Here is a 19,132-nt window from a genome sequence, read left to right as displayed (position 1 = left end):
TTGTTTGCTTCTAGCTTTATGGCACTGTTGACAACAGATTGGTCCTCATCTTCTGTTGTCTCATCCTGCAACATCTCCTCACATTCGCTCTTTTGAAGCTCTTGCATTCGTCTTTCTTCTTGGCTTTCATCTCTTGTCCTCGAGGTGAAGCCCCTCTTCTCATATTTCCAGCCCAGCTTCCTGCGGGCCAAGCGTATAGTGCTCAGGCCGAGGAGAACTCCAAAATCTGCTTTAATGAGGTGCTGCAGATCCTTTGCACTCAACGTGTTGTTTGTTTGGTCATCAATAGCCGCCAGGATCTTACTTTGGGAGACAATTAAGTAAGTTAACATCAAGTAAACTTTGCTCCTCAGTGGTGGAGTATGATTGAAAACAGGTATTTTACTTTAGAACCAACACACTGCTACTACAAATGTAAGGAAGTGGTTTTCACTAGGCAAGGGAAGGGGAAGCTCAAATGTAACCCTGAAAATAGGTTTAATAAATGTACTGAAACGTTGACTTTAATTAAATGTATAATGTCATCACATAAATGTATTAGGTTCATTGGAAGCAATACTTTTAAATGCTTTCAACTAACTCAACTTTGTTAGGATAATACATTAAATCAAAGTAACCGTTTCAGTTTTTCAGTGTGTTATAAATAAAGTTCTCACCGGTGCAGTTTGCGCGGCCCGGTGCGGCGCGCTGGTTTCTCCCTGAAATGGTTCCGCAGAGCGCTCAGGGAAATGTTGATATCCAGGCTGACGAAATGCTGCTGGATCTCCCAAGTGGATTTTCCATTTTCCCTCATCAGACGAACGTCTTTCGACCTCTCTCTGTTGATGCGAGTCATCTCTGCTGTTTGGTGATCCTGAGTTATGTGAAGCTATAGCCGCTTTACGCACATTAAATGATAGCGAACAATAGTGGGTGTATTCCAACACAGCCTTGTGATTGGTTAATATGTGCAGGAAAAGCAGTTTTTCCTCTCTTTTCAAATGTATATAAATAATTATACCTGTATTTGAGTGATCAGGTTGACTTGAAGGTATAGATAGGCCTAGCAGTTATTTTCTGTTGATAACGATGAACGCTGAGAAACAGAAATAAAATAGTAGGCCTATTTACTTAAACGACGACATGCCTCTTTCCAATTGAAATGTAGGCTTCACATTATGATCTTCCTCAGCTTGATTTGGATATTAAGATATTGTCTGCTGCTTTAATATTGACTGAAACTGTGGAATTTAAAACACATGTTCATAACCAGATTAGTTGACGAAATATTCTGTTTATTAAATCAGTGTTATCATATTTGATTGTATGGAAGGAATGTTTATTTAAATAGCATATTTCCGTTACAGGGGAATTACATTTTTTTATAACAAATATCTTAAATGCCTTTGTCTGAATGTCTTTCATTTTTGTAAAGCACCTTGAATTGCCTTGTGTTGAAAGGTGCTTTATAAATAAACTTGCCTTGCCTTGCTTAAAAGCATTAAAACATATGAAAGAGAAATCCATTACTGATTTTAAAGTATTTGTAGAAATAAAACAAGACACAACAGGTAACAATACAAGAATTAAAGATAGTGGAAATATGCATAGTCATAGGTTTAAGTAAAAGAGAGCAGCAAACACAAAGTCTAAATGTGTTTCCCACACAGAGCCTTTCTTTTATTTGAGTAGTATAATCTAATGTAATCAGTTCATGGAAATATTACTATACTGAAACTTATTTAGCAAATTGGTCATGTTATTCTCAGTGATTCTGACACAGTTTGATGAGCCTGAAACCCTTCATTAACATTACAGGTCACCTTTTAGTCGGCGGCGGATGGGCCATCAGTGTGGGAAGTAGTGATATACAGTGCAAACATACACTACCATGTCACACTATTAGCATCAAAATAAAGCCCACCAAAAGCAAAAGTATTCATTGGGGAGAGAGGCTCATTTCAGAATCAAATGGGCCATCATGGAAGATGTGCCAGATACAGTTGGACATTTGAGCTCTTTCAAATCCTGCAGCCCATCACAAAGACTGATCCTGTTTTGTTGTTCAACACTGAATTTCATACATTAATGCTTTTGATTGGTAAGATAAGATAAGAAAAACCTTTATTGATCCCCGTAACTGGTAAGTGCATGCATGGTGTTAAATGTAAAAGTGTGTCAGAAAATTATTATGTCAACATTGTGGCAACTGGCAAAGCATATATAACACATAACTAACAAGGGTGATAATGCAAATATAAGTTATCTGCAGCACAGGCAGTATGAGAAAAAGGAAGACTCTTTTAATAATAATAAAATAATAAAATAGATTTATTTTGTTAGCGCTTTTACAGGTGCTCAAAATCGCTTTACAGAGATATTGAAAAGAAACCTTTTGAACCTTAAATCATGGAAACATGAAGAGTAGAGGCACAACATACTGATATGAACCTGAACATGAGCAGTGTAGGCCCCTTTAAGCAGATGCTGATGCCAATACTTGCATACAATATTTTCTTGTGCAGGTTCAGGCTTTCTCTTGTGTTATAACCACATCCTTCAAGTTTTGCATTATGACAATTAAAAGTAGGCTAACCTAAAGAAAAGAACCCAAATAATCATATAAAAGTAACATGGCTCTATGAAAATATACAACATTTTCTTTGAATCTGCTGGCATAACCCATACCCTGCTGGGATAATATCACAGATGTGACTCCTATTAGCAGAAAAATGAAAGAAAAATACTTCCCACTCCAGTCACAGCCTGACTCAATCCCAAACATCCATCATGATGTTTAAACTCTTCAACCTCATGCCACCATCACCTCAGTGAATCAGTCTCCTCTCCCACGTCTCCTCCATACTTTCTCCAGTTTGCGTCATCAAATAGGCAAAAATAATAATAATGAAACCTCCATTCAGTCAATCTTTCCTCCTGACGTCTTATTTGTATTTCTCCTTCTCGCAGTTCTGTGAGCGTGATGTCATTCGGCTTCTTTCCCTTCTCACATATTTTTATTTCATTTTCATCACTGTCGCTTAGTGATTTTGGCTCTTTGCTGAGAGATGAATTTCTAAAACAGACACTGAAACCATTTAATATTGCAAAAACATTTGTACACCCAGTTTGTCTGAACATGTCAGCTGTTTCTCTTGTTAGGATTTACCAAAGTGAGGCTGTGGTTCTGCACTGAATGATGCACCGTCAGCATTATCTCTTATCCCCAGAGCAGCCTTAACTCGGGATAATATTTCTTCAGAGAGCATGAGATTCCTCTGGGGTTTCATGTGTGTGAAAGGTCAGGAGGGATCATCTCTCCAACACATTTTTATGTAAAAAACATCTGCTATGGATTCTACATTATTAAGGCTCCGTTTTACATTTATAGATAGGTCTGCATGATAAAAACAATATGCGCTGGGGTGAATAATAACCTGTTGTAGCTCATAGTGTTTTTTTATTTCAAGTGTTGAATCAGCTGTGCTTTTTAAAATAATGTCATTTCGTGATTCATTTTAGGCTGAACATCATTTTCTCTTGTGTGACATCTTAATCGTATTGTTCCCATTTGGAACTGATGTTTCCATCCCAGAGAACTGGACAGACTCCTGTCCTCCAGCAGGTGGCGCTGATCCCTCTCTGAGCTCCAGGGTGAATGTGGTAATTCAACAGTTATGCGATTAGTTGTTCAGATACCTCAGTCAGCTCCGGTATGTTCCTGCTGCAGACCTCTCTGCTCCCCTCCTATCAGCCTCACTCACTGACACATCTTCACATTTGTATCTTTTAGTTGGTCTGTAGATAGAGTTCCTCATCCGGGGGTCACTTCTTGCAGCCTCTCCATCTGCGTGTGCTGAAAAACTCTTCCTCCAACATGCACCTGAGTAGGTGAAGGGAGCATCCAAAACGAAGCAGTTATCATCATTTTTTCCCCTTCTCTCCGGGTCTGTACTCCTTTCTGGCAGATCACCCTCCGATGCAATTAACCCAGGAAGAAGACTTTGTAAAGGGAGACTCGACGCCGACCACCGCAGCTCTCCAGTCCGACGGCAGCGCCGAATCTCCGGCCAAAATGTGCAGTGAATGTTACGTGAACCAGACATTTGTGCACGACGATGGCACCGTGAACGACCACAAGCCACGGTAAGAGAAAACACAGGGGAAAGTCGGGGTGCAAACTTTAACTATCATAATGCATGTGGACAGTCATGCTTCAGATGCATAAACTATGAAAAGTGAGTCATATCTTTGTTTTGTGTGAAAACATGCCTTTTTGTTGTATCAGTGATTTGCAGAGCTCCATTCATACACTGTGTGCTCATGTTCTGCTGTCACCATGCTGTGTCCCAGCTGCCAGTACAGACCATTATCTCCTGCAAATATACTAATGCAACTCAATTCAACAGGGACGTGCACTGACATTTTGGGGGGCAGGAGCTCAAGTGAGAAAAAGGGTACTTCCCATACTAATTTAAAGGTGACCTATCATGCAAAATGCACTTTTGTACGTCTTTTATACATGAATATGTGTCCCCGGTGTTCCAGGGAACTCACCAAGTGTCAGAAAACACAACCCTCTTTATTTTCCTCCATACCCAAATCTCTTAAAAAGGGGCTGCAACGGATCTGATACAGACTGATCCAGATTTGAACACTTCTATGACGTCACAAAAGTGGCGCTACGGCTATTGGGCCAACTTCACCAATCAGGAGGAGACAGCCACGTACATTGCCGTTCGAAAGCACTGGAAACGCATATGCCAGGCCTGTAGATGATGCTGTTCTCACAGAATCAGCCCATGCAAAGACAGTGTTAAATTGAGCGAAATGAGGAATGGCTAAAATGCATGATCTGTTTGGTATTTTGAAAAATAAAAAGTATAAATATGCCTTATATAGGTATGGTCCTACACTATATTATTCAAATATAGCATGATAGGTCCACTTTTAAAAATAAAAAAAAATAAAAAAGTTAAATATAGTTGCATCTCTGACTTACTGACCGATTAATTTTAATACCCTGACACTCAACCAATTGTTTAAAGGTCCCATGTCATGCTTTTCCGGTTATTACCCATCCCCTTGTGTGTTATGAAGGTTTTTCTGCATGTAAACGCTCTGCAGAGTGACAAACCCTCAAAGTACACCCTGTAGCGAGTAAAACTCAAACACAGAAAATACCTGTCTGCTGCCCCAGAACGCCTCGTTAGAGATTTCTCTTTTTCTTCCTGGGCACAGTGACGTGCCCATACCCAAATGGACCCATTGGTCCAAATGGACCAATCCGTGGAGCCATTAAGTTACGTCTGCGGAGCCATTACGTTAAGTCTGTGGATTGGTCCAAATTGACCAATCAGCGGACTTCCTCACACACTCGATCTTTTCTCAGCTGCAGCAGTGCCGATTTCTCCTCCCTGAGACGGCGGGACGCGGCGAGGCTGTGAGTCGGTGTGTGAGCACACACACAAACTCCCAGCCAGGCTGCGGGTGGGCATGTAGGACAGAGAGTGAATACACGTACTATACAGAGATTCTGTATGAGAAACCAATGTGATTTTGGAAAATTGCACAATATAAATATATTCTAGTAGACCTCAACAATGGAATTATGATCAGTAGAAATGGCCATGACATGGGACCTTTAATACTCAACATAATTCTACAAAAGAATCAGCTAACACAGAGACAATGGTCTTCTTTAGTATTCACTAAGCACAAGAGCAAACAACAAAATAGTAAAAGTAATAGTTATTAAATGAGCAGCCATCAATCAAAATTATGAATGACTGTTTAAGGACATTACAGGCAAAAAGATAGTTTTTTCATGTACTTGTAAATGTTGTTATTTTTGGTCTATTTTGTTTCCATGTTTTCTTTCAGTCTAATGAAAAGACAACTTCAAAGAAACACATAAAAATGGTGTTCGTTTTACTACCATGTCTGAAGTTATCTATAGATTTAAAGCTAATCGGCATTTAAACATAACATTTCAGGGGAAATACTGACTTGACTTAAGTAACTATCTGGGGAAGTTGTGCGGTGATTTTTGTTTTGTTTTATCCTTTTCACCTGAAATGCCTTCCATGCAAAATTGCGCATTTTAATTAGGCCTAGTTAACGCCTAATTTGCATATCAATGTGGCGATTGTGATGACGTTATTATAGATACACATTTTACTGTATTCACCTGTAGTGTCTCCCCTTAAGTACAGTACATTAGCCTGTATGCCCATGGTAAATTGCCTTAGCTATACCTTCAGCTAACTTACCCATTAGCTAGTAGCCTACCTTAGTTAAAATATTTGTTTTTGTCTTTTAGCTAATTAGCTGTAAACTCGAGGCACTGGCAGTTTAGTAATTTGTTCATCACCACTCACCTTCAAAATAAGCCAAGAAAAGCCGGCATAACATGGGACTGTAAAGTGGGAGGTGCTGCTACCTGTCTGTCAAGTGACTGTAAGGTGGGAGGTGCTGCTACCTGTCTGTTAAGTGACTGTAAGGTGGGAGGTGCTGCTACCTGTCTGTTTGAAGTGACTGTAAGGTGGGAGGTGCTGCTACCTGTCTGTCAAGTGACTGTAAGGTGGGAGGGGTGCTGTTACCTGTCGGTCTGAAGTGACTGTAAGGTGGGAGAGGTGCTGCTACCTGTCTGTCTGTCTGAAGTGACTGTAAGGTGGGAGGTGCTGCTACCTGTCTGTCTGAAGTGACTGTAAGGTGGGAGGTGCTGCTACCTGTCTGTCAAGTGACCGTAAGGTGGGAGGTGCTGCTACCTGTCTGTCTGAAGTGACTGTAAGGTGGGAGGTGCTGCTACCTGTCTGTCAAGTGACTGTAAGGTGGGAGGTGCTGCTACCTGTCTGTCTGAAGTGACTGCCGATGTCCGCACCGCTGTGCTCGAGACGTGGAGGGAGGGAGGGTAGAGAGAGCATCGGAACTTCACAGTCTAATCTCCTGACCTGATATTTTCCTTTTGTATTCAATCAATATATTTTTGGAAAGAGAAACTGTGTGCAAACAGCAGTAGATATATATTCATTTATTGGAGAGAAAAAAAGAAGAAAAGAAAGCACCCCAAAAAAAAGGGCAGGGGCTCAAGCCCACTTTGATGTCTATGTGTGCACGTGCCTGCAACTCAACATATTAAATAATGTTGTAATGTGTTCAACTCTGCATCTGTTTCTTCTTTGGGACGTTCGTGTTACTTTTCCATTAAAGTCCCAAGGAAGACAAACTAATGTTTTGTTTGGCATACAATCTGCAACCATAAAAACTCTTAGCATTGTCTTCTCTCTTGTGAGAACTCGGATGCCTTAAATGACCCGTAAGCTCCGGTGTGTTTTATGAGACTGTCGCTCTTGGGTTTTTTGTTTGATAGATGGATTTCACTATCCTCATGGGAAATGTAGCCTTCATCTTTAATGCAGTCGCCTTGACAAGCTTAATGGAGGGCTTTAGCAAACAGGCAGAGTGAGGGGAGAGAGGGTTAGAGCTGATAAGACTTTGTGATCTGTTTACTGGAGACTCATCATCAGCAGTCTTTAACACCATAACACTTCATTTGAATCGTAACATACATCTGTTGCATCTCCTTGATGAGCAATATTCAAGCAAAGGATGCAAGGAGGTATAAGGCAAAACACTCAAAAGTTTATCAAAAGTTTTAGGATAAAACATCTCTCAACTTGGGGTGTCTAAGTTATGTGATTCCTTTCACCAACTCACACACACATCCCACTGTACTGTGTTTCTCTTTGCTTGATACACAGACTGTGATTGGATAAGACCTGGAAGAGATGACTCAACATCTGCAGTCACCAATGTCACACGTCTGTCCTTCAGGATAATTACATGAGTAGGCGCCGAGGCTCAGAGACTTCTTACCGGGCGAAAACAATTTCTCTCAGATTGTGACGCTATCTTTCTTCTTTCCCATTTCCTTTACTTTTCTGCATTTCCGCATCAGACTTTCTGCATTTTCCCACCCCTTGCTCCTTGTTTCTCTACAGCGTTGCCTGTCCTCCTAGTTGCTTTCTCCTCCTCTTCTCCCTTTATTTCCTTCCTGCTCCTTTACTGTCCTCCTCTCTCTCCTGCAGCTCCTCCTCAGCTCCTCTCCAGACCCACAGCAGCAGCAGTGGGGTGATCCTGGACATCTCTGCCCTTAACATGGAGCAGCAAGAGAGCGAAGAGGTGCCTCCGCTGCCCCCCCGCTTCCGCTTCCGAGACCTGCTGCTCGGGGACCAGAGCTTCCAGAATGATGACAGGTAGGCAGCAGACAAAGAGACAGACACCTTCAGATTATGTTGTGTATTTGGTGATGTGCAAAGTGAAAACAAATTAGAAATTGTGAGAGACATACCAGAGTTTAACGGCCTACTAATGCACTGCTGTTAAGGCTTTAAAGCTGCAACAATAACCTCATGATCTGTTTGGCCAGTGACCTTTTTGTCAGATGCACACTTTCAATCAACGCTGGCTTCCCTTCTTTATCCATACACTTGATCATCTAAATGCAGTAGTCCAGAGTAGTGTTGACCAATCACATTCAAGCAGTTTGTGTGGAGAGAAATCCATAAACATATTCACAGAAAGTACAATAAAATCCAGTAAAAAAATGGTACTTGCCCCGTGTAGTTATACAATGCTGCATTGACTTTGAGTCATAAGGTCACATGGCATGGGAGCCATTGAAAATATATGAGAATTTAAAAATAAGAATTAAAATAAAATGTTCTAAAATCCAATAAAAAGAGGTGACTTCATGGAGTCTTTAGGGTGCATGATGTAGAACCTAGTGAAAAAATCCAACCTTTTCATATCATAAAAAGACCATACAGATTAAAGGTCCCATGTCATAGCTATTTCTACTGATCATAGTTCCATTGTTGAGGTCTACTAGAATAGATTTACATTGTTTAATGTTCCAAACTCACATTGGTTTCTCATACAGCATCTCTGTATAGTATGTGTATTCACTCTCTGTCACTCACCCCCCCCCCCCCATGAGCCCACTGTGCTCTGATTGGTTAGATCGCCCACTCTGTTCCGATGAGTCCACCACCGTTACAGCAGAACATCAGTGATTATGTGTTACAATGTCGTTTGTTAGCAACCAGAAAATGACACCAGTAATGACAAACGGATGAGAATGCTGCATGGGGTCTGGGTGCTGTGTTGGCGGGACGTTGCGGGCCTCGCTGCTCCGCCCTTTGAGGCTCGAGGAGCGGACAGTGTGAGCTGGGTTAGTGGTGTCGTTTTCCTGGTTGCTGCGTTCGGTCAGCGAGACAGCAGGACACCGCGGAACTCAGCCTGAGCACACACTCACTGTGAATGTGTGTGTGTGAGGAGCTCCACGGATTGGTCCATTTGGACCTGGGCATGGTTACGTCACTATTCTCAGGAAGAAACAAATGGAAACAGAGAAATCTCCAACGAGGCGTTCTGGGGCAGCATAGACAGGGCTATTCTGTGTTAGAGTTTTACTTGCTACAGGGTGTACTTTGAGGGTTTGTGACTCTGCAGACCGTTTACATGCAGAAAAACCTTAATAACACACAAGGGGACGGGTAATAACCGGTAAGGCATGACATGGGCCCTTTAAGCAAAGTAAATAATCAGCTATTTATCTACACTTCCCGTTGGTTGCAAATCTAAAACACTATATGGTAAAGGAAATGACTTGCAGTAATTCAAAATACAGCTACATCAAATTCAAATTCTGTTCCTTTTTTGTGCTGCCATGTGTCCACAATCCAAAATAAACTTTTAGTTTGAGCAGTGAGCGATTATTTGACGTCATCCCATCTATCTGTTATCTAATGCTGCTCTCACCTACCAGAAGAGCTGATTACTGGACCTCTTCAGTTCAAGAGCCCTCGACCCTCTTCAGTGAAGGTGTCTGCACTTCCTTTAAACTAACATCAGAGCAGGGAGGGTTTACCTTCCTGCAGTCTTTAGCAGCAGTACAGGGAGGACTGCTCGTTGAAAACATGCTCTTTATTGAATTTGACACATTCTAACACAACACAATGCACGACACCAGGGTCCTTCTTAATTTTCTTTTTAAATATCGCACTTATTCCCCTGGGAATAAATGCCCAGAATATACGAATTGACATACGAATTGACATTCCCAAAAGCAGTGGAAACTTGTCCCTCTATGAACACATACAGGGGAAATGGAACAGTCTATGTTAGGTAAGGTGACAGGAGTAACATGCAGTCTGTGAAGAATGTTATACTGGGTTTCCCTCAGTCTGTTACATATAAACGTGGTTCTTATTAAGTTTATAGATGCTTGCAAATCATCTTCAATATGTTCAGTTCCCAAATCATTCTCCCATCTACGGGAAATATTTGGCAGTTGGTATGTGCAAGCAGAACCAAGGAGTGAATAAAAGGATGAGATAAAAGTGCTTTCCATTTTGCCGATAAACTTCTCTGAGTCACTGCAAGGGAGGAATCAATGATGTCTTGTAGCTGTGAGGAGGAGAGTTCTTTCATCCGGTTATAGGTGTAAGTGCTCTTTAGATTTGTTCAGTTTTGAATGAGAAAATAAAGCAAGGAGTGTGTAGAGCTGTCCATGGAGCTGAAAATGAGGACGTTTCTGAATCACTGCAGTTTTTTAGAGGTTGTGAAGAAGGCTGCGCTTGTGTTCGATACATTTCCCTCGAGAATGTATTCAAAACTTCAAAAAGGTCTGACAGGAAACACGCTTTCCTGCAACAACACTGTGACCTAATTCACTGTGAGAATTTGAAATGAGCTCTTGTCACCATCAGTCCTTCTGTTGTCTGTTTTCCTCATCCTTACTGTCTCCTCTTTTATATTTAGTTTGCAATTTCATTGACAAAATCAATAGCACGATTATGTTTGATATTTTAGTTATGCTTATTTTTTTCATTCTGAGATTTGAAACGCTGCAAGCTGAGCTCTTTTCTAAAAGTCTTAAAAAAGAGAGTCACAAATATCCTAAAAAAAGACAAACCTGTGTGCTTTTTTCTGTTATAGCAGAAAAAAGAAGAGTGCCTGAATTGAACCGTCTCGAGGAGTTTGTAATATGCTCATAAGTGCGTCCCTTTGAGATATGTATTCTGTATTGAAGCTGCCAGATGGACCTCAGGAGAGTAAAGATCAAATACAATTTTGGATGAGATTACAGCAGCCGAAAACCTTTGAGACGGCAGTGTGTTTTTGGAATATTTGCGAGGAAAAACAACAAGCTCTGCAAACGCTTTGAGTGAAACGTGATCCCCTCACCTTGCAACAAGCACTGTTATAGCCCCAATGAAGCGCTCCACATTCCCAGCTGCTGTTTAGACACCAGCTATAATCCCTCTGCCGTCCGTCCAGGGCCGGCCCTAGACTTTTGGGGGCCCTAAGCCAGCTTTGGCTTGGGGGCCCCCCTCACTCTAGCGTGTTCTCACTACACACAACACGGAACCAACTTTTGTCTTATGATGTTAGCATAAGCACACATATTGTATACATAAGCATGTAAACACCGTGGACCTAACCTCCTCTAGGGGGGTTCTCACCTCCTCTAGGGGGGTCCGGGGGCATGTTCTCCCTGGATCTTTTTTTAATTTTTATATTGAAGTTAAAAGCATCAATCTGGTGCACTTTGATAGCAAAATTAAGAGATCTATGGATACATCTCTCAACACCCATATGAAACAGAACTGTAAACCGATTTTTCTTTATGGATATTTTACAAATCACTTAAACTGTATTCTTGTTTTGTCATATAGTATTTCATAACTGTTTTTCATTTATTCTCTCTGGCTGTCCATCTCATATTGTTCACATAGAAACTAGCTCTCAATAGGAATATCATTCAGAAGAATTATAATTTCTTGCAAAAATCTGTCACAAAAAGAGGTTGCACATTTAAATGCAGGTGTTGTTATGGCAATGTCAGTGGCCAAACAGCAACATTTACTGCTGCAAATACGTTCAAACAGGCTGTTGACACACAGTTGCAACTATGCCACCATTTCAGCTGACTTTTTCTCAGAAATACTGTCACATAACATCCATGTATTTCAGTGCTAGGTTGATGCTTAGCTAAGCTAACTATGAAACACTTTAACTGACAGGACTCCGGATCAACTGTGTACTGTAAGGTAGCTTCTAGCTTCATGTCGAACAGTAAGTCAACATTTCCCAGAGATCTTTCTTTGAAACGCTAAAAAACATAACATTTAGATTATATGACAAAGTGTTTATTTAATATCTGGCTAGCTATAGCTACTTGCTAACGGTTTAGCTTGCCCCCGCGATTCAAAGTAACGTCAACGTAGCTGTAATTTATGCTTTGCTTACATGTTCGCATAACTTGGAAGTTTACTGACATTTACATACCTTGTTTACCTGGCTCAAGTGGTGGCTCTGGGGTTGTTGAGCCACCATGAATTGTCGTCTTTTTTAAGAAAATGTTTTCTTATGTCCATCTTCAAAAACTCTGAGTCCGACTGACAGTTTATTTTAAACATTGTCACAGCTCACAGGATAGGTACCTGTCAGCCAATAAGACAGATGTTTATTTCCATTTAACTTTCTGGTTGGTCTGGTGTCTTGCCTCTGTTGCATTCAGTGAACACGGGAAATTACAATCCTCCCATCCTCTCATGATGAGGTTCAGGTAAAGCACGGTTAATGTATTATATTATTGACTAAATAATATAATACATGACTTTGAGAGTAGGCAATCTACGCATATTAACACAATTAGTTAAACGTACTTATCACGGCGACTGTGTACTGTTTTTTCTTTGTATATATATATTTAAAAAAATATTTTTTGCTAGGGGGCCCCTTAGTGGCTGCGGGGCCCTAAGCGGCCGCTTATGTCGCTTAATAGGTCGGGCCGGCTCTGCGTCCGTCCCCGGTAGATAGTGTTCAGTGGACAGTCTTTTGTGCGTCTGTGAACTCCCTAATGTCACTGAACACATCTTCCCAGGATCATCAATCACTCACAGCTTCCTCTTTCAAAGTCAGGCATGCACGAGCAGAAAAACAAAAAAGTGTGTATGCACAATATTGACAAACTGTCTATATCTAAAGTCAGATACGCTTTCTCTGAGGTTAATTTTGAAATGTTCATGTTTTCATCAATGTTTTGCTTTCTGTCATCTTCTGTCCAATTGACTTTGTTTATAACAATTCTTCCAACATCCAAAGCTAAGTGGAGTCTCTCTGAGCATGAGTCAACGATACATCAATGCCTAGTTTTACATGCTATAAAGTTCTCTTCTGTCAATTGACTAATCAGTTTTATCATTAAATATTTGATATCAGGGCTTCAACTATTTATCATCACATGCAAAACCCAAACATATTTAAACAAAAAAGCAGCAAAACCTCACAACTGAAAAAGCTGTAGGGTAAGGTTAGGTTATAACTGCTTCAAAATAACATGAATTAAGTAAGGGATAATGTGCAGCGACTTGGTCATTATGGGTAAAAGAACAGCCGACAGGCTGATCAGGTGCTGACGCGACGCGGAGGGATCTTGATCAGCATGAAGGGTGTTCTTTTACCCATAATGACCAAGTCGCTGCACATTATCCCGCTTATTACAAGGCCACATTCTCAACAAAGTAACCATATGACTCCAAATATTAATTGAAATGCTTTTATAGATTTAGAAAATGTTTTTATTGATTTTAAATGACATGTATCCGCTAAGCAAAATGGTCCGTTGTTACTGCTTGAACTACGTAGCAACGGCAGGAACTGCTTCGATAGCGTTTTTGAGGAGCTTTTTGATTACAGATTTGAAAACATCGTTTCTTGCTTTAAAAGTAGCACAATTCATTATGTCAAACCTTGGAAAGTATCTAGATATCCCTGCCCTAATGCCAAAGTAACTGCACACTGGATATGTTTTGCCGTTTGATGTCTATGTCTGGACCGCTGCGTAACAAGGACCGCAGCTCCGTGTTGAGGGTTTCTGCCCGTTACTTCTCCGCTGTTTTTTTGTCCCTCTTATATTTTTATTTTCTTCGCTGGGGACTCATCAGCCACTAACCATTCATCCAAATTACTGTGCTCTCCAAATGTATTAAAGTGGAGTGTGGCCTCTTCTGTATTTTCAAAAAGCTCTGACCCATACAGGAGGTAATCTACATGACTACTTTAGGCTTTTTAAATTAAGAGCAGACAAAGAGGTGGAAGGGAGACAGGAGGTGAGAAAAGCCTCTTTTTATGTTGAATTAATGTCAATTATTTGTATTTATCGACTTAGTTCGTATACAGATGCATTTCGTTCAGAATACAAACTCGTGATTTTACATAAAATAAAGGTTAATAAATAAAAATAAATAAAAAAGATTAATAAAATACTGATGTCTATATACTGTACATACACACGTACTCATATACATACACATATTTACACAGACGCAGTAAGCAGAACTGAAAGAGAGGGAAACATGATCAGTGTTCTGGCCCTTAAAGCATTCAAGTTGTATTTTAGTTTAAGTTTTTGCAATATGCAATCAATTTTCTCCATCTTATCAGCTGTGTGATTTTGGTTTCTAATTTGTTATGTTATCTTTTCCATAGTGTACACTTGATTGATCAGACTACCTGTGTGTGTATGGCTTGTATGTCGGGCTCCAGTTCCTGTATGTGTTATCACTTTAAGAGCAGTAGTTCTAAATGTTCTTGCCAATCATTTGTCTTGTTCTTCCATTATGTTTAGAGAACTCATAGCAAGGAGATTTTCTGAACTCAAAAGAAAAAGTGTCTGTCAGATGTGAGGCTAAAACGTCAGCAGAGGCTCTCATGACAGAAGAACAGACTGGCTTTTAAGTCACAAACACTTTACATTCTGACATGCTGCAGCTGATGATGCCCGACACCGTCTGTACATCTATTTCATTATATATTTATATGAATAATAAAAAATACACATCAGTGTTTATCATCCACTGATTTGATGGGAACATTCCTCCAGTGTCACAGTGTTAACAGCTTTCATCAGAAGCATCTATATTATTTAGGGCTATTCCGGCCATTGCAACGTTGCTGTGGCAACACAGAGAGAAAAGGAGAGAGATTGTGTACTGTTCTAAAAATATTCCAATAAGCAGTCCTCAAAATAAATCATTAACCGAATACTTGCTTCGTGTTTTTGATCTCTTTCAAAAACAGATTCTCCTTGTTTTTGGAGAGTTTGGATTTTGTATCATTTAAAGTAGAGAAAGTAGAGCCCGCTGCCAAGAAGCTCATCCAGTGTAGAGACTAGGAGAGACTAGGAGAGACTAGGAGAGACTGCACGACGCAGCGAGGTGCACTATGGATCCGAGGATCGTCCTCCCCACCTGGGGGAGTCCCCCCGGGGGTGCGTGGAGGTCGGACCTGCTTCACGTGGACGCCGGGCAGAGGTAGGGCCGCATGGAGTCTCTAGAGGAATACACATGGTGTCCTTATGATAGTGCTTTGGTGCTTTGAAACGGGAAGCAAGGGTTGAACATCGCATGAAGATTTTATAGATTTATTTGAGCTTAAGCCTATTTAAATTACGTAATGCATTTGCAGATTGAGGAAGCAACGTGGGCTGCGAGCAGCGGTTTGATGAGCGCGCCTAAAAGCTGCTGAGATGCACAGACATATCTGCGTGTGTAATCCTTTAAAGAGAGCTGGCAGTTAGTTATTTACTTTGTGGACACATACTGTATATGGGATATAACGTATCGATTGTCATTATCCATGCACAGTAAACGAATATTTCTTAAGGCGTCAGAAAGGAGTGAAAGTTGATTTATTAAAATTACTTTTTGTGTTTCAAAACAAAGATCTGTAATGTATTAGAAGACTAATCCAACCAGAAAATGGTCACATGCATTAAGCCACAACAAGTAAATTTTCTGACGGTTATTTACAAATTCTTTGCAAACCTTTTTCTTAATTCATCATGAAAAGTGTGGTATATATAATGTCAGAATTTCTCTCTAAATATTGCTTATTTTGTCCAACAAAAAGTCACAAACAACAACAAAAATAATAAATAATTTAGTAGCCAAAACTAGTGGAATTAGTGGAAAGTAGTACTTTCCTGTCCATTGACTTATTTTTCTAATAAAATATCTAATGAGGATTATCTCATGATGAATCCCATGCGAAACCCAAAAATCTTTTTTAAATTTGACAAAGAGAAGCAACAAATCTATGCAGTATAATGGAGATGGAACGAGGTAAAGATGGGTCATTTCTGCCTGAAAAAATAATGTAAATTAGTTGTTGATTAACTTAAACTTGATGTTAATGTTGCCAACTAAATATGTTCACTAAAGTCAAATCCCTGGTGTCTCATTGTATTGGCATGTGTTCAGAGAACAGGTCTCTCTGGGGTTGAAGAACACCTCCAGAGCTCATTGGACAAAGCAGTACCGATCCAGAGCTGCCAGAAGATTTCACCTGAGAAACTTCTGCAGAATTATTCATTTCCAAAGACATCATTACCCCCGGCACCTCATGGCCATGATGTGAAACTGAATTATGACTAATATCAGACCTTCTCTGCCAGTAATTGTGTGCTCAGAAGGAATTAAGGGTCATTACTTACACAGTAATGTGTATGTGGGTGGGTGGAGGGGGGAGACAGACATCTGCAGGACGCTCATGAGTGACGGCAGCTCTCAGGTGAAGAGCCTTTCTCTGGACAGCTGCTTATTTTAAATATATTTTTGAAGGGTATTTTTCTGTTATATCTTACACAGGCTCCGCCCTCTACTGGACTCTATGGGTACTACCCAAGCGGCAAACTCCGGGGCAGAGCCCGGACGCCAATAAGGAAGTGCCACAAACTGCAGGTCATCTATTGGCTGATAGGCGATGACTGCAGAAAGGATGAATTTCCATAGGCCCCCATGTTAAAATGCCCAACTTTACAGCAGAAATAAACATGTTTCTACCCCTGGATGCAATAAAAATTATTCGGGATATAGTTAGATTCCACCTTAATGATTATTAATTGTTGAATGAATTATTTTATAACGCAACCCTTTTATTTATATTAGGTCTTGAAGTGTTTGCATAAATTAGGGCGTGGTCACTAACAGCAACTTGTCCACTCTGCTAGGCTACAACGTTAGCTAGTTGTAGTTACTGTACTTGAGCCTTTAGCTGTTTTCGTGGTGATTGTGCCTTTTAGGGAATATTGTTACAAATACCAGAAAATTAAAATGTCGTGCTGTGCGGTTGAATGTACTAACAGAACTTCCAAGAAGTTAATAAAGCGTTAACGCAAAAAAGAATTAACGCCACTAATTATTTTAACGCGATTAACGCATGTGCATTTTTTGTCCTCGGCCGCCCAGTAGTTTCAGAGCGCATCGAGTTTAAAATACCATCTATACAATCCAAACACACTGCTGATGCCGACAGCCCCGCTCCTGCCGCCCGCTTGCAGCAGACCACACTTGAAAGTGTGCGAGGGAGACACCTGGACACGTCTACAAGCAGCAACTTTCAACAAAGATCGCTAAATGGGTGATGACAGCTTGTGTTGGGTTCAGAATTCCAGAAAAAACAGACAACTTCTAAGTTCAACTATTTATTGTAAAGAGAGCAAAAGATATATTTTACCTGGCCAAGGACTCATCACGTCTTTGGGAATCACAGGCAGCAAAGCTGTAATCTGTAACCACCAAATCCGTCAAAAGCCTCGAACCTCGTGTGACAATACATTTTATTGCACAGGGCGTTGCCCGTACATTTATGATTGGTCAAGACTAGCTGAAGAGATACCATGGTTTAGACTTGGTTCTCTTTGGTTGGTGCGCAGACTCAGATAGAGTCTCTTGGCAACACGATCCTCCAATCAGCATTCGGCCGGCCTGTGGAAGTCCCTCCCTACTCTGGCACCATCATACTAATTTGTTTTATCTAACGTTTCTTCAGATATAGTGGGGAACCATAATGTTGCTTCCTAGCTTTGCGGGGGAGCGCGGCTCCCATACAAAGTGAAGGCCGGTGCGATGTGCTGTTCTGACTACCTCTTTGTGTTCTCTCAGTCTCTGCACTCGACCTTGCTACTTTCAATATTGCAAGCTAAACTTTCTTCTGACTATTCCCCTCGTTGGTATCTAACCCATCAGAACCTGGGATTAGTGATTGTGTCTATTTATTCTATAGTCATAGCAATCTCATGAGCACAATGAGCATATAATGTAATAATAAGAATCAGTCTTGTAATGTTATATAAAAATAGACTCCACACTTGCAGGCCAATTAACATTGTGGATGATTAGGGACTGCGTGAGACCTCGTGGTCACAGCGGATTATTTTGACCCACAGTGGGAACTGTGCCGACACACGCACACACACACACACACACATAATGTTTTGTATTATTGTATTGTACGAGAGAGTTTCCAGGTTGAATTGAGGCGAATATTTGTAATGTTCTGAGGTTGTTGTGTTTATTATTCATTAGAATATTTGTCAGTGTTCAAAACTTGAAAAATATCCCTCTAAGGTACATTTAGAACAGTTAAAAAATGTGCGATTAATTTGCGATTAATCGCGATTAAATATTTTAATCGACTGACAGCCCTAGTATATATATACATCATGTATAAAACACGGACTTGGTACGACTGCAGCCCACTGCAGTATTAGCTAAAGAAATTATGTTGAACAAGGCTTATTAAGTGAGCATGAGCATGTGAGCATGTTAGCCTAGCTTGGTAGCTTCAGCTAGATCGGGAGCTTGGAGCCCGCCTTGTGCTTCAGCAGCAGGTCCCGCCTCAGCTCCGCCTCTTTGCCCTTATTTGGAGCAGGCTGGAGCAGGCAGGAGTTAGACTCTGACGTCACTGTCGAGCCGTTAGTGGCCGACTCTGCCTACTAAGGGCTTCTCTGCAACTCTGCGGAATCCTATGGGTGACGTCATGGACCCCACATCCATTTATATATACAGTCTGTGGTACTACCTCTGAACCATACTATGCGAGCATTCACCTACTGAGATATCTATAAACATAGCCGGCCCCTCGGGGCGGGCCTACCTGAATGCGCGCACAAGCCCAATGTATATAAGGCGGCTTCGCCTACTGACTGTCATCCTTTTCTCTTCAGCGAGCAGGATAAAACAACTGAGAACGTAAACGTGAAAGAAAGAGAAGAAAGAAACTGAAATCATGGACTCAC

At 40.8% G+C, this 19,132-nt stretch overlaps 1 protein-coding gene across 1 annotated transcript in view; it reads left to right on the top strand.

The window, feature by feature from the left end:
- The first annotated feature begins 3,878 nt into the window (after positions 1-3,878).
- Positions 3,879-19,132, top strand: part of kcnt1a (potassium sodium-activated channel subfamily T member 1a) — a 115,845-nt gene continuing 100,591 nt past the window's right edge. Inside the window, exons 1-2 of the mRNA XM_079659799.1 lie at positions 3,879-4,125; positions 8,070-8,237. Coding sequence (XP_079515925.1) covers positions 3,959-4,125; positions 8,070-8,237 — 335 coding nt within the window. The 5' untranslated portion in view covers positions 3,879-3,958. The remainder of the gene's footprint in view (positions 4,126-8,069; positions 8,238-19,132) is intronic.

This window comes from Notothenia rossii, assembly GCF_949606895.1.
Source record: "Notothenia rossii genome assembly, chromosome: 11".
Classification (NCBI taxonomy): domain Eukaryota; kingdom Metazoa; phylum Chordata; class Actinopteri; order Perciformes; family Nototheniidae; genus Notothenia; species Notothenia rossii.
Note: the sequence above shows the minus strand (reverse complement) of the source record. Positions and strands in the feature narration are given on the sequence as shown.